Source organism: Rhincodon typus, chromosome 23 (assembly GCF_021869965.1).
Source record: "Rhincodon typus isolate 14 chromosome 23, sRhiTyp1.1, whole genome shotgun sequence".
NCBI classification, from domain to species: Eukaryota; Metazoa; Chordata; class Chondrichthyes; order Orectolobiformes; family Rhincodontidae; genus Rhincodon; species Rhincodon typus.
In genome coordinates, this window is record NC_063354.1 from 25,223,122 (window position 1) to 25,239,896 (window position 16,775).

Sequence of the window (16,775 nt, forward strand, 5' to 3'; positions counted from 1 at the left end):
AGCAGGAAAGCTGACATTTCGGGCCTAGACCCTTCTTCAGAAATCTGAAGAAGAGTCTAGGCCCGAAATGTCAGCTTTCCTGATCCTCTGATGCTGCTTGGCCTGCTGTGTTCATCCAGCTCTACACCTTGTTATCTCAGATTCTCCAGCATCTGCAGTTCCTACTATCTCTGGTATGAAAATTGCTCTGGCTTTTGTGACAGCTGCTCAAAATTGGTAACAAAAACAGAAAGTGCTGGAGGAATCCAGTAGGTCTGGCAACGTGTGTAGAGAGAAAGCAATGTTAACATTTCGGAAAGTTCTAAAGAAGAATAACGGAAACTGAAATGTTAACTCTAATTTCTCTCCATGGATGCTGCCAGACCTGCTTGGCTTCCCCAGTAATTTCTGTTTTTGCTTCACATTTCTAATGTCTGCAGTTTTTGGTTTTATTTTAGCTAAAAATTGGTATTTGCCATTCCTTACATATTGAGCCGCACCCAAACCTTTGATTGGCAACATCATGTCACCAACATGGGTGGCATGTGGCTCAGTGGTCAACAATACTGCCTCACAACGCCAGGGACCCGGGTTCGATTCCACCCTCGGGCAGCTGTCTGTATGGAGTTTGCACGTTCTCCCTGTGTCCGCATGGGTTTCCACGGGGCATTCCAGTTTCCTCCCACAGTCCAAATACATGCAGGTTAGGTAGATTGGCCATGCTAAATTGGCATAGTGCCCAGGAATATGTAAGTTAGGTGGATTAGCCATGGAAATGCAGGGTTATAGGGTAGGGGAATGGGTCTGGGTGGGATGTTCTTCTGAGGGTCAGTGTGGATTTGTTGGGCCAAATGGCCTGTTTCTGCATTATGGGGTTTCTATGATCATGGCTGGCATTTGTTACTGATTATGCTGGGACCTGTGGCATTTGTGAACATGGTAAATAACAGTGGGCAGACCCAAACAATGAAACTGATGAATCCTCAGTGAGACACGCAGGACTGAATTTTCCTGATCACATCGAGGTTAGAGGGTTGGGCGTGTTGGGTTTCCTCTTCTGAGGAATTTTGCAGTGGTAGGCTGGAAATAAATTCAGCATCCTTACCGTGAAAGCAGTCAATTATATTCAGACTTAGGAAAAGTTTTCTGAAGAGAAAGGCAGTACCCCATTGTTGACATGGCTTCCTGCACACTGTGAAACCCATCAATTTTTTGGAAGAGTCCTCTCAGCAGGAGGTCAGTGGGTTGGCTTGGCCAGTGATGCCCACATCCCATGAACGAATGATTGTTTTGTTTTTGAAAAGCAGGCAACAAGACTGACAGGTGTCAGCAGACATTATACTAAATGGATTATCCTGTCACCCTTGTGCCTCTCACAATACTGGGCCTTCTTTTATTTAAATTCTTCATGTTCCCCTCAATTTTGGTGCACCCACTAGATCTCCCTCTTCTCCAGTAATACTCAACTCTCCTCAGTGGGGAGGCCAGTTGGAAATTGCCACAAATAATTCCATTAGCCTCCAACTTCTCTGGTCAGCCTGCCATCCTTAATTGGAATGGGTCAAAAGGAATTGGCTGCCACTGGGAAGACCATGTCTAACATTCTTCCAGGTTCGTGACCCAATATTTAAGCTATTGCTAATTCATAACATTCCTTCATTTGCCACTAAAAGCTGTGCTCCCAATATAGCACTTCTTCAGTCTGTTGTTTTCAGTTTATTGTGGTCTATGAGAAATGTTTATGAATGCTTCCAGTCTCAGGCAGTATATCAGAGCAAGGGAGTCCTGACCCAAAGTTGAGGACAACATTGCGATTGCACCCCAACAGCAGAATTCAGAATTCACAGACTCTAAACAAGGAACTGCATGTTAGTATATTAACCTCGTGTGATATCACATACAAAAACTTTAAAGACAAACAAGGGAAGATAAAACTGACAAAATAAAATGTAGAAATAAATCATTCTAACTTTTTATTATTTAAAATTGTCTAACAAACCTACAACCTGAAAGAATGAGATGAAAGTAAATTTCAGTGTAAAAGAGCTTGTTTGGCAATAACAAACACCTCTTATGCTTTTAGAAATTTATCTAGACCTGAATGGAAAGCCTTATCTTTTTCAGAGGGAATGGTTATCCGCCATGTATTGGTAAGTACATTAAATTTATGCCATTACTTCTATTTCAATGCCAAGGGTGTTAGTGATTGGTGGAACTTGAAAAGAGGTCAATCAGACAAAATTCCAGATTTCTGCATATATAGATAACAGAAAGTTGTTCTCTGACTTAATTATCATTTCCATAATAATGAATATAAACCTACTTCAGTGGCAAAATAAATAATGTATATGATGTGATTATAACGTATCTCTGGAAGTGAGTTGCTATGTAATGATTCAATAAAAGACTCTAATGAGATCAATAATTGATGAAAAGTTAATAAGTGTTTTATAATTGCATTCTGTTGGAAATAGCTCTTGATAAAAGAAAACTGTCTCATTGATGCAGATATATTCTTTAATATTTCTTGGATGTCAGCAACATGTCTTTAAATATTGCGCAATACCTCAAATGAAACACAGCAAACCATAGTGATATAGTACTGATTGCAAGTTTAGCCAAAAAGATGGAAATGGAGAAAGACATAAGAAATTTATAAATATAATTTCAAGGGGAGAAAGAAGTTTTGGCAGAATACACAGGCCAGCATTTGGATGACAGAAGCATGCATAAAAGGGTCGATGTTATCAAAGGTATTGGGGTGGGGCTGCGTAGGTATTTCCAAGCAATGACAACGAGCTCAAATATAATACATGAGAAGAGGTCAGTGGAAACAAAAGGGTGGTGAACGAGGTTACCTAAAACAGGATGTTGGGTAAATTAAGAATCTGCGTTTTTGCAATGAAGGACGGGGCCCACAATTTAACAAAAATGGTGGCAAGAAGAGCTACCCCAAAACAGAGCATCTGTCATTTTCATTAGGGGGAGGGTATTGAATGGCTCACAGAGGCAACTCCACAATTTGAAGCTCAGATGCTTCAGTCAAATCCCATTTTCATTGGTGAGATATGATTCGTGCCATTTAGCCTATCAGGAGAAGGACTGAAGTCACTAAAGTTCTTTGGAGAAATAAGGTACCCTTCTAGAAATGGTCATGAACACATCAGGGAGAGGTCAGATGCACTTTGAGAGCAGTAAAGCATTCTTAGGCATTGTTAAAAGTAGATATGAGTGTGTAAATGGTGGATACATTTTTTGGAACTTGTAAGGGAACTATCAAGGGACATGTGAAAGGAACTACCAAGAGGACTGTTAAGGGAATTCTCATGCTCTGACGATTGTGCAACATGGGACAGTCCCTGTGACTGCCTCTGAACATTCTCCAGGGGTGATTGGTGCAACTCCCATTAAATCCTGAGATTCCCCAAACAAATATCACACTAGATTTGGAACACTGAGAACTTGAATTTGTGCTATTGTCCTAGGAATGAAAAAGGAGGCCAGAATTTAGAGCTGAATAGAAATCAGTAGGTAGAATATAAAATTAAGTCATGGATTACATGGATTGGAGTTTTAAAGGCAAGCAGCCAGCAAGGGTGATGCCGTTCATGAAAAGGGATTAAAGTTACAAGCTTAAAATGAAGATGGCGCTATCCCACACTTGACATGCAATTGCAATATTTTCTGCATAACTTCAATTTTTAAGCACTGCATTAGAAGATAAGTTGGTGTTGCACGTGCATTGCATTTAAAAACGTATGATTGCTTAAAGGTAAATTTAAAATGTACAAGCTTAAATTCAATCTTGGCCCAAACCATACAAACGTATCCAAATCATCCATGTAGCTTGAAATGTTTCTGTAAAGGAAGGTACAAAAATGCTTCGCACAAGTTTCTTTTGAGTGTTACCCCTGCTATTTAGCCATAAGGGGCTAAAATTACACAGAAGATCTTATAACTAACAACAAGATGAATAACCATTTAAGTTGTTTATGTAGTAAATGCTGGAGTTGAATGGTATCGATGAGATTATGAGAACTCCTCACCCTCCGATATGTTGTGCCCTGGAATCCTTAGTACCCACATGAACAGGCAGTCAGAGACTCAATTTAAAATCTCATCATATTCAATGAAGTATTGCACTGGAGTGGCAGTTTTGATTAAGTGTTCAGTAGGATGGAGTGGACTCATAACATTCTAATTCAGAGACAAATATGCCAACAATTAAGGCAAGGTGATGTTAAATGCAATATTAAATACAACGTTTACTTGGAAAATCGCATTAAACATATGTACCATGCAAATGAGAAATATTTTCCAGATTTTCTACTCATTATCTGTGAATTCGCAAGGCTGCTAGCTATAAGGCCCAGCTACAGTGGAGAAATGCAATTGACTTTAAAGCTTCTGGATTTTCTGACTGGAATGTTCTTTTTACAGGGATGTATAATTTTAATAAAAAGCAAGGTCATAGTTTCTTTTATACATTAAAAATACCCAAAAAGTTAAATATGCAATTTTTCATGAACTTGCTGGTATTACGATAATAGTTACAAACATAATAAGTTCTAATTAATTTGGTCACAGTACAAATTTGTGTATTATTAAGTGATCAATTCTTAAAAATTAACATTTTTCTTCATAAGCCAATAGTTTTGCCTTCTCTTTGAGCAACACACTGGTATTCATGCTTTAAGAATACTGATTAACAAGGAGCAACTCAGCAATAGTCATATCAAAGTGTACAAGCTGTTAATATTGCTCATTTTATGTTGGCACTTACCGATTTAAAGCAGAGCTGAGTTCCTCTAATTTTCTGAAGTCACTCACATTTTCCAGTTTTGCCAGTGGCTCCATCCGCTTCACTATTACTTCCAGCATATCTGTCATTTTCCTCAGCACACGTGACTCCAAACCAATTCCTTTCAATGCAAGAAAAATAATTTTATCAGTACAGTGAAGCAACAATGCAGTGATAACAAAGAACGTGGTACATATAAGCTTTGACTAGGCCATGATGAAAAATGGATTTTAGGAAACTTGAGAAAAATATACACATGATCAGAAAAGTACTTAAAAAAGGGTTGATTTGCTTGCATTTTGAAACTGGTTCCGTTGGCATGTTAATAGGATAATCGGAGGGGTAGACTTAAAATAATTGGCAAAAAAAGGTCAGGGGGAGCTAAGGAGAGCCTTTTTTTTAAACTTAGCAAGTGTTCTGATTTGGAAGGCACTGTCTCAAAGAATGGTGAAAGTAGATTCAAGAGTAACTTTCTGTAAGAAATCAGATCTGTACTTAAAGGTAAAAAAATTGGAGGGATATTGGGCAAAAACAAGGTATTATGATTAATGGATAACTCTTTCAAAGAACCAACATAGAGATAATGGGTCAAATGGTCTCCATTTTTGCTTGATTCCATATATTGAATCTTACTGCCCAAAATAAACATTGAGTTGGAGTCACATCCAAAATTAAAATGTAAAAAAATCTCAAACCTCACATCAACACTCCTCCAATTCACATGCAAGTATAACTGAGGTCTGAAAAGGGATCATCAGCCACCCTGCTCCCCAGACACAGACTGGCTATTGGATCAAATTAAAGAAACTGACATTGCTGAGTTAAACCTTTTTTTTTACAAATTTAATTGTGGCCTGCTGAATTTCCCAAGTTTTAGGAAATGAGGTACATGAATGAAGGCAAGCAAAGACAGTTTGGGTCAAAAGATAAATACTATTACAGCACTTACTTATGGTCAAGAGTAATAGGAATAATTCTCCCAGCTTCTCAAATTCATTCTTATCAAAATCACCCCTCCCTTCATGGGATGGATTCTCCCACCAGGGTTGGTGATTGGTCAGAATTGACACCCTTCTGAATTGGGTGTTATTTTGCAGCCAGGGATTATCCTCTCCCAGATAAAATGTTAATGGCCAAGACCAGGTCCTGGACGACCAGGTCCTGGACAACCAGGACTGTTTGGAATGAACATCAACATTGAAATTAGGATTTTCTCCTCCAACTCCCCTCACTATCCACTCCTACCTGCGTATATCAGCCTACCCTCTTATATACCCCAGGGGACAGCCTGTGGTCATGGATTGGATTTAAGTGAACTAACAACTGTAAAGTTCTCTGCAACTGGTTGGAAGAGAATCTCCAGACACAGAACCTGTCAAGGATAGTTCATTACTGCCCCCAATTCTCATTCACATCTATGTTCTTGTTAATACTGAAGTCTAAAAAGAAACTAAACTTCAAAAATATTGTACAGGTAGTTCTCCTTTAATGTGATAGTTGCATTCTTGTGTGACCTCATGCTACAGAAAATCATACTATAGAAAATCACTTTATAGGGAAATTGCTATAGAAAATCAGTATATTTGTACAGCAGAAAGTTCATATTGTCTAAACAGCGTGCACAATTCATTAATTGCATTACAGCCATTCAGGTTAACGAAACACGCGTTATAGCAGAACTACCTGTATTCAACTTCTGATGTTGATTTTTTATTTCTCTTAAGTATATGAACAAATATGGTTCAGACCGGAATATTTCAACAATTAGTTTCAGTCCATAATGTTCAGTCCTTCACCAACAAAATTTGAAGATCAAAACCTGATAAAACTGAAAATCTTTGATTCAAAAGATTATGTTTCTTTATTGATATTCACTCTGAAAAGCGACACATAGATTCAGAAATAAAACTGAAAATCACAATAGTTTGGACTTTATTATACCTGGCTTCGTATGCTTCAATTGCAAACAAGTGAAAACAACCTTCTGCTATTGAACAATTTTAAATGACTTGCCAGCAGCTAAACAGGCATCACATCTCATCTTTGCGGTGCAAGTGTTGCTAGTGTATATTTCTATTGTACAACATATTTTCAGCTAATGTTGGCCTATGCTTGTAAGATTTAATAGAATACAGTACAGCAGATTGAGAGTAGATCAGTTTAGACTTTATATATGTCAGACTTAAATCAAATGGCATGATGGAAAAACCTGCTGAGTTCAGATCTCTGCTGTAAATGATTTATGATAAATAAATCTAAACTTCAAACCAGCTATAGTCTGTCAGTTGGTAGCACATATGCCTCTGGCTACTCTGGCTAAATTAATATAAAGGTTGATCAATACACTAGATTAAAACATTTTTTCTTTTTAATCCCATGTCAATAATTTGCACCATACTTCACCGTACCTATTGATTCACACAAAACATCCCAGGAATGAAGAAGTATGGCCAGTGTCCATAAGAAAGAATTAGAGAAAAGTAAAGGTAAAATGCACATATCTGGACAAATGTGATGAATGTTTAGAATAATCTCACAACTGAGTTAATAGAAAAATCAGTAGCGTTATTCGAAATAAATTACATATCACAATGAGTTAATGTGGTAGAGGGGTGAGCTTCAATAGCTTCCATGACCTTTTTTCCTCTTTGTTGCTCCGTATATGATCATAAATACAAACCCTTTAATGGAGGTCCTGTTAAAGAGAATCACTAAGTAATATTTATTCAGTTATTGAGATGTTACCTCAGGCTTATATTACGTACATTTAGTAGAAAAAACATAGATAAAACAAAGACCTTGCTCACCACAGGAAGGATTGTATTAAGAGAATTCTACAGCATAAAATTAAATACAATCAAGTTACAGCATCAACTAAACTAATTTGACTCATGCAATGACAAAATAACAAAGTTACATAATATCTATCTGATTAACAGAAATGACTGCTGACTTATGTAGAAATTACAAAGGATTTTGAGGTTGTTGGCTTGCTCGCCGAGCTGACTGGTTCAAAGGTTTCATCACCATACTAGGTAACATCATCAGTGCAGCCTCCGATGAAGCAATGTAGTTCTACTCCACTTATATTTATATGATCCAGTCTGTTGAGGAGTTTTGTGTCATTTCCAGTTCTTTTTTGCAAGTGTTTATATATGGGGTCTAATTCATTACAGGTAGAGAGCCAGGCCTCTCGGAATTCCCGTGCATATCTATGGTTGGCTTGAGCTAGGATAGTCACATCGTCCCAGTTAAATTGATGACCTATTGTTGTCCAAGTGTACTGAAATGTGGGAAAGTTCATTGCGTCGTTTTGCTGCTTTCTGGTGTTCGTGTATCCTGATGGCTAGTTTCCTTCCTGTCTGGCTGATGTAATGTTTTTGGCAGTCCTTGCACAGTATTTTGTACCCTACGTGGTCCTGCGTGTCGTGGGTATGGGGTCTTTGGTCTTTGCGAGCGTTTGTCATAGTGTGGCTGTGGGTTTGTGGGCCACCATGATTCCTAGTGGTCGTAGGAGTCTTGTTGTCAGCTCTGATATGTTCTTAACATACAGTAGTGGGACCTATGTATTAGGTCATATTGTGTCGCCCTGGTGTTGTCTATCTAGTAGGCATCTGCAGTTGAAGTTGGTGGGGTGTCCATTGATAGCGAGGACCTTGTGTAGGTGCTCTTCCTCCTTAATGCAAAGTTCAGGTGTGTTGCAGTGGTTTATGGCCCGTTTAAATAGTGTCCTTACACAGCTTTGTTTGTGGATGTTGGGGTGATTGCTGTGGAAATTGAGGATTAGGCCAGTGTGGATTGCCTTGATGTGTACTGTGGCTTGAAATTCCCCGTTTGTCATTGTCATTGTCTCCATGAATGCCTCATTCACCAGGTTCTGTCCCGCAGCGTGAAATACAAACCTCCACTCAACAACCTACAGGCATACAAAACAGCTGAACAAAATGGCCGCAGAATGCTTCAGGTCATGATTAACGATGCCCATAACCAGCACCATGAGTATGAGTGGAAATTTCGCGCCAAAAATCATTATACCAAAACGCTGCCATCCAGCAATTGTCTACAACCTTAAAACAGGCCATCGCCACCAAATAACACAGGACCAGAGCTAAAAAGAGAGACAAATTACAGGAGAAGCTGACCAAACTGATCTGCCACAAAGTCAAGAACAACAACAAACTAGACTCATGGGTAAGAAACCTATCCAACAGATGACTTACAAAAACCGAGTAGCTGTCCTAACAAACAAACAAATGTTATATCTGAAATCTGTTCTTATTATCAACAAAGTTAATAGTTACCTTGAATAGAAGCTGGAATCATACCTCTGGGACAATTAGAATTCAGAGAATGCAATGCTAATATCTCTCAGCTTCACTAAAGTGATAATTAACTAATGAGGGTGTAGTTGTGCATTCTTTTAAACACGACGGTGTTTGGGCAGATAACTAGGTTGCTCATATCTATTTTAGATACAGTTGGCATCGAGATATCCATGTTAGATTTTGTACTTCAGACATAGAAATTTTTCTCTTATGTGTGGATTTCCCATTAAGTTCTTTAGAAGAGTATTAGAAACAAATGTCCATAACGTTCAAAAACAATCTTGTGAGGCAGGTGAATTTATCATGGTAAAAAAAAGTGAGAGTCTCAGGGGTTTGCAAAGGGAAGATGCTGAAGAAGGCAGGATATTGTTTTACTTCCTGTTGAGAGAGCATTTGCCCTCTACTCAGCACTTCAGTTTGTCAGCCTGTCTGTAATTAAGAGCCTGAAGTGCAGGAGGTTAGCAGCACACTTAGTAGCCCAGTGCAGTCGTATTGTCAGGCTGTGCTAATGCTAGCATCATGGAACTATAATTAAGTTAGGGCAGTAGAACAATTAACCAAAGACTGACTTTTAAGGGAAAGTGTATTGCTTACCTCTCCCCATTAGAAAAGTCAGTCAGAAATGGAAAAGGCTGCTCTGTAGTGATATTATGTTGCAGGTGTCTTTAACAATGGAGTGGAGCTTCTGCCCCTCAGATCACTCCTCAAGAGATGCCACCCCATCAGTATTAGATGCTGCTGAGAGGCTGCAAGCAGTTCCATAAAGAAGGTCATGGCAACTGGACCTGGATTTTGGGACTTTGAAGAATTGGACAGCATTGGGAGGGGTGGATTAAAGAGTGGGGCAGGTCTTGGAGGTCAGGAGACAGGAATAATATGGGAACTATGATCTTAGTCATGAATATCCACTAAGGTGCATAAAGCATAGCTCTTCAAAGATTCATTTTGGACTTGAAACATAAACTGTTCCTCTTTCCATAGGTGCCACTAGATCTCCTGAGTTTCACCAGCATTTTGTACTTGTTTACGTATGCTTTCAACTGCATCGCTGGGGTTCAAGGAACAAACTCATTTAAAAATCACTTAAAAGCGATGCTAACCCAATCCAAGCTCAATAGAAGCATCTCTACCATTTCAATGAACACATTGTTGTGACTCGTCTACTCAAAATCACAACCTGTGTGCTGCTGCTTAGACTTTTTTCCAGTTCTGAATCCACATTTTGAATACTAAGTTAAGCACTGAGATGCTTTAAAGACTGCATTTTAAAGTCTTTTGGAAAATATTATATTGACGTAGATAGAATCTGATTATTTGGTGTCATTCGATTTGTTCGTGGCTCTGCACAGCAGGCAACTCCTGACATTTCCACAGACCATACAGTCACAAACACTTTGATTTTTGAGAATCTGTGAAAACATTTCAACTTAAGACAGCAAAAAATCTTCTGATTAATCAAGAAACCAGATTATTCTTGACTACAAAAATGGACTTGTACAGTATATCAGTCATTCTGATTTGCTGCTTCTTGTGCTTCTCTGTCTTTTAGGTCAATCAACCTTGTAGCCCCTCCTGTAACTCTTCATCACAGCTTTCTCCAGTCTTTTGTACTTCTCCTTGTCTTATTATCTTTGCTTAATGTTCTTTTCCTGGTTCCTCTAAATCTTCACCAGTTTTTATTCGTAAATCAACTTCCACATTGGGTCACTGATCTATCATTTCGGTTCATTCCTCTCCTGCACCTGGTCCCACCTTCTGCACACTGTTAGTCCCATTTTTGAAGATTTCCCACTGTCACTAAATGCTGCCCACCTCAGTAGTGCTTCCAATCAGGTACCGAGTGCAATTGGAATCTGACGGACATCTCCTCGCTCTTTATTTTCTCCATTGCATATGACCATTGTTTCTTTGTTATCATTCCCTTTTTCAGCTTCAGCTAGTTATTGATTAAACAAAGTGATGGTTCAATATTACATCAGCATCTTGACAGACTGTTAATGTGCTTCTGGTCAGCAGAGATGCAAAGTAACTTTAATTCCCGGGATCAAGAGGTCCTTGTAGCCCACTCAAACAGACCCATCAAAGAAGTCATGAAATGCCTGAGAATGGGCAGGCACTTAGTCACAGCCTGAAATGTGTTGTTACCTTTTGCAAGGATGTTGTTTGACAATATATGGATAGGATCAAGGCCACAATAATTCCAATTGACTAGGCAGTTCCCACTACAATCACTTTTCCTAACCAAGAGCTACTTAAAACAGAGTCTCAGCTTAAGAGTACATGCAGTACAAAAGGAAGAAAGGATTTTGGGTTTCAAGAAGAATACTTAATGAATAGACACATTTTAATTCGTCCTCGATACAAACTTTATTTATTCTGCTTTGAAATGGAAATAACCATTAGTAAGGTGCTGTAAAAGGTGGGAGGGCAGACTGTGTACCCAATTTATTTAGAGATGTAATATGCAATATGTATATGGAAAACAAAAATTGGTGAATATTAACTATGCATTAGTGGACATCATTGTCCACAGGAGTTCAGTTCTAATCCCATGCCTGTACATCAACTTTATCTACGTTATCTTCGACCTTATCGTCTACCTATGAGGCTGACATATTGCATTCCAGGCCTAAAATATGCCGACTACTATTCAAGTGGCAAAATTGCAGAGCATGTAGTAGATGGTGAGCATTAAAATTCTCCCTGAAATGTAAAATAACATCCAAGGCTACCCCTTAACTGAGTAATACCACTGTTTAACCATCTATTTGTGCACCATAGAAACCTTGCTAGTTCAATGATCCAACCAGTGTATCTGCATTCTGGTGAGTTTGTGACATTTCACTGATTGAGGTCATAAACCATTATTGAAAAGAGTAATGTTGGCCTGTTGCTAAGCACTGATCATTCTCCAACAGCTTTCAAACAACACACTGACACGAACTTCTGCAGAATGGAAGATTCATAATTCTCCTTTTGATAACTGACATTAATGTACAAGGTGACATTTCTGTTTTCTAAAACAATCTGCACACTTACAAGTATTACCGTTTTTTGCTCATGTATGCATTTTTGCTGGATCAGTGCAGCCTGATAGCAGGTTGCATATGTTAATGCTCCTGGACTCTCAAGAATCTGCCAAGCTATAAATTATCCACCCTTTCTATTAGCTGCTTTATTTCCCCTGCAGACAAGGTTATAAATGCTATTAAAGAAAGAAAGTTTTGGAAATATGCATCATGTCACACAGCATCATTGGTGAGAAAAAAACAAAGTTAACTTCTCAGAACAGTAACTGTCACAACTGGAGAAAAAAAGTTGTAGATATCATTAGTTTTAAGAAAAATCCAGAGTCAGAGAAAGAGCAAGATGAAGAAAGAAAGATTAGTGATAGGGTGGACAGCAGGGGAGATTAAATGACAAGAGGAATGACGGTACAAGACAAAAGAAGATGCTAATGGGACAGAAAAGATGCATCGAGAGGATGACAATTTGAATGGCAGAATCATTACTAACATTATCCACAAAAATAAGAGCAGACATTTTGATCAATCTGAAATTATTGAACTCCGTGTCATGCGTAGTAACGCTTAATCAAAAGATCTGAAACTATTCCTCAAGCATTCATTGAGCTTCATCTGATAATGTAGGAAGTCAAGGACAGAGATGTTATTGAGGGACATGGAACTAAATTGCTGGGCGACTAGAAAATCAGGAAAGCACTTCCAGATGAAATACAGGTTCTTCACAAAACAATTACCCATCCTGACTTTAGCCTCCATTTTGCAAAGCATCCTGCACCGTGAGCAGTATTTATTTAAAGGCTCTTACTTCTCCAACTTTCTGCAGTTCTGGTCATGAACCTGAAATGTTAACTTTATTTCCACAAATGTTGTCTGACCTAATGAATATTTCCAAGATTTTCTGTTTTTATTTCAGACTTGCAACAGATGTTGCAGTTTGTTTTTATGTTCATATTTCTCTTTTCAAAAAAAATCATAGTCATTTGCTTCATATATGAATTGCCTTCAGATTTGTTTCTCTGCCAGTGGTCCCCTGGAGTGACATGGAAGGATTCTCTGGTACAGCAGCTTAATACTGTATTGACCCTAAAAGCTATACGAAGAATCATGCTGGTCTTTGATATTAGCCATACACCTGTCTGCAGCAGATAATGTAGCTCAGCCATTGCACTCTCATAGTCTATGAAAGACAAGTCTTCTTGGAAGTTCCAAATAGGAGTGGCATAATCAGTAAACAGAAAACCTTGAGTATTGGTAGAAGTGAACATGTTCCTGGAGGTTCCTTCAACAGAAGATGCTGTAATGAATCGGTCCTCTTTATCTGACTCACACAGGGCTATTGGAATAACAAAGAAATTTGCATGTTTCCAACATGGTTGGTCGTAACTTCTAGCACAGCAGCAATCGCCAAGATTCCAGGAAAGCTTCGAAAAAAAAGGCAAAGATATAGCAAAGAAAACAAGGCCATATGTTGCACAATGGGCAAAGGTGACCGACTAATAAACTACAATTGAGTATTCAGGAAACCTTGAAAAACTGGCTTAAAGATACAATAAGGAAACAAGACCCAGCCAGTATGCCCATTTTATGTGCTTAAAAGATATAATGTGAAAGGGAGACTCATCAAAAAGTGTGAAATTCAGTGAGGGACCTGATTTATATAATTAACACACCTAATCTGCATTGCACATTTCTGGTCTGGATACCGCTCAATGTCCACTGAAGTCACATTCAGAAAAGGCAGATTTTCTGATCTATGCCCACCACAGACATGCTTCCACACCACAAAGAGAGCTTCAGAAATTTGATGTAGACTTAAATAGGTGTGGATGACCAGACTGTTGTCACCGCAATGCATAATGGAGTTATGCACTAGGATCCTGTGGAGTCCCAGATGCAGCTGACTTAGGGAATTACCTGGGAAATTGAAGATTCCAATGGAAGATTCCTTGCATCTGGATCCTCTGAAAAAGCCCTTAACAACTGAGGATTTGGAGGGCTTTTCTTTCAATAAGTTAGCAGTTCCCAGCAAATGTTGGATGATTAAAAACCTAGTCTGGCTCCTGGTTAACTCCTAAGCTGACCTCTTCCAACCTACTGCACAATTCCTTCAACTTCACCTCTCCCAGAATCCTTACACCTCAGTACCACTTGCCACAGCTAAACATCCCAATTCAAAACCCTTCCTCCCTCTCCACAAACATGAAACACCCCCTCACCCACCGACCTTGACAGCTCCCACTGGACTCTGCCCTCACCCTGGCACCAGCCTGAATCCCTGGGACTTGATGAATAACCTCATTGGGATTGGTAGGGGAGAGGTAATTAGGCCAACCCAACAAGCCTATACTGGACTGACACCTCACCAGGTCTGGCATTCTGCCCCCTCCACCTACTTCCCTGCCTCTACTTCCCTGTCACTCCACTTGCCTGACACCCCAACCCCTTAACCAATGGCCACCCTAACCCCACCTGTAACCTTTTTCAGCAGCTGCCAAGGTGGCTGGCTGCGCTGCTGGATCTTTGAATCGAAGAACATAGTACACTGACTGCTGGCAAAAGCAGGTGTGGTTTAAACTGCCCCAACGACCCTGCACTACTGGGGAACTGGTATTGGTTTCAGCTACACTTCCCATTTCTGAAGGAGTTAGTATTGGAATTCCTAGCTGGAAATGCGGAACTCAAGTGTTAACAGAGAAAAAAAAATGAGCAGAATGGCAATCTGACTGATTGATGTATTAGGCCAGATATTCTGAGGAGAGACAATTAGATTTGTAGCTCTGCTTATTTAAATACATTTCAATGCAAACTCATTATAAAAATTTATCCTTAGAAATTCTGACAGGCCTGCTGTTGTGTTAAAAGAGGTCAATGTGGGACCTCCACCGTACATTTGGCCGGATCCTGAAACAAATCCAGGAGAATTGGCTAATTTCCCTAATTGGAGCAGGGGATTGATTGCCGTAACGAAACAAATGTTGGAGTACCTTATGAACACTGTGTAGCTGATGGATACTTACTGATATCTGATATGCTGCCGGTTCTAGCTCCAAATGGGGCATTTCAAAAAAAAATTTTGACAACATAATTTAGAAGTAAGAGGAAGGAAGTGGTTCCAGCCCAAATCCTCTCCACTACAAATAATAAATATACACCCATAACTGGCAAATTTCCATGATCTTATGATCTTATATAATGCAATTTAATACAGCGCAGGAACAGGCCCTTCGGCCCACCAAGCCTGCATCTATTCTAATCCTTAGTTAGATCTGCTACATATTGCCCATATGCAATTTCTTTCCCTCTGTTCACCACCCATTCATGTGTCTATCTAGATATACCTTAAACATTGCTGATGTGCATGCTTTCAGTTCCTCCACTGGCAGTGTGTTCCAGGCACCTGCCACCCTCTGTGTGAAAAATTTTTCCTGCACTTCTCCCCTAAATTTTCCCCTTCTCACCTTGAACCTGTGCCCTCCTGTAATTGAGATAACAAGATGTAGAGTTGGATGAACACAGCAGGCTAAGCAGCATCAGAGGAGCAGGAAGGCTGACGTTTCGGGCCTAGACTGAGATTCTCCAGCATCTGCAGTTCCTACTACCCCTCTGGTAATTGACCTTTCCACCCTGGGAAAAAGCCTCCTACTATCCAGCTACAACATAACTTGCCAACTTTTACATTCAATGCCCCAGCTAATGAAGGCAAGCGTGCCAGATCCCTCTGTAAGTCAATGCTTCTGAGGGTTCTGTCATTTATTGTATAATTCACACCTGAATTTTATCTTCCAACATGAATCACCTTGCATTTTTCTGGACTAAACTCCATCTGCCATTTCTATGCCCAAATCTGTCATCTCTCTATATCCCATAGTATCCTTTGACAATCCTACTCACTATCTGCAACTCTGCCAATTCTGGTGTCTTCCACAAAAATCATTAATCAAACCACCTACATTTTCCTGCAGATCATTTATATGTATATTATAAACAAAGGTCTGAGTACTGATCCTTGCGGAACACCACTAGTTACTAATCTCCATTCCAAAAAGCACCCTTCCACCAGTACTCTCTGTCTTCTATGACCAAGTCAGTTTTGTATCCATCTAGCTAGCACAGCCTGGCTCTCATGAGACTCTACTTTCTGTACCAACATGCCATGAGGTACCTTATCAAATGCATTTCTAAAGTCCATGTAGATAACATCCACTGCCCTTCTCTTATCAATCATTCTTGTCACCTCCTCAAAAAATTCAATCAAATTGGGTGAGACATGACCTCCCCCATACAAACCCATGCTGCCTAAACGAAGAAATCCATTTCGTTCCAAATGAGAATGAATCCTGCCTCTCATTATCTTCTCCAAAAGGTTCCCCACCACAGACATTAGGCTCACTAGCCTGTAATTACCTGAATTATCTCAGTTGCCCTTCTCAAACAAAGGAACAACACTGGCCATTCTCTAGTCCTCTTGCCCGAGGCCAAAGAGGATGCTAATATATCCGTTAACTCCCCAGCTACCTCCTACCTTGGCTCCCACACATTCCCCAGATAGCTCCCATCTGGCCCTGGGGACTTGTCCACTCTAATATATTTCAGGACACCCAACATTTCCTCCTTCAATATACTGACTTGCCCAAAAATATTCTC

The 16,775-nt window shown here is 39.5% G+C and overlaps 1 protein-coding gene across 1 annotated transcript in view; it reads right to left on the reverse strand.

Annotated features, from left to right (window-relative positions):
- LOC109911752 (alpha-1,6-mannosylglycoprotein 6-beta-N-acetylglucosaminyltransferase B) overlaps positions 1–16,775 on the reverse strand; it is an 828,291-nt gene that overhangs the window by 686,087 nt on the left and 125,429 nt on the right. The window contains 1 exon segment of the mRNA XM_048610932.1: positions 4,763–4,901. Within this exon segment, the coding sequence (XP_048466889.1) occupies positions 4,763–4,901 (139 nt within the window).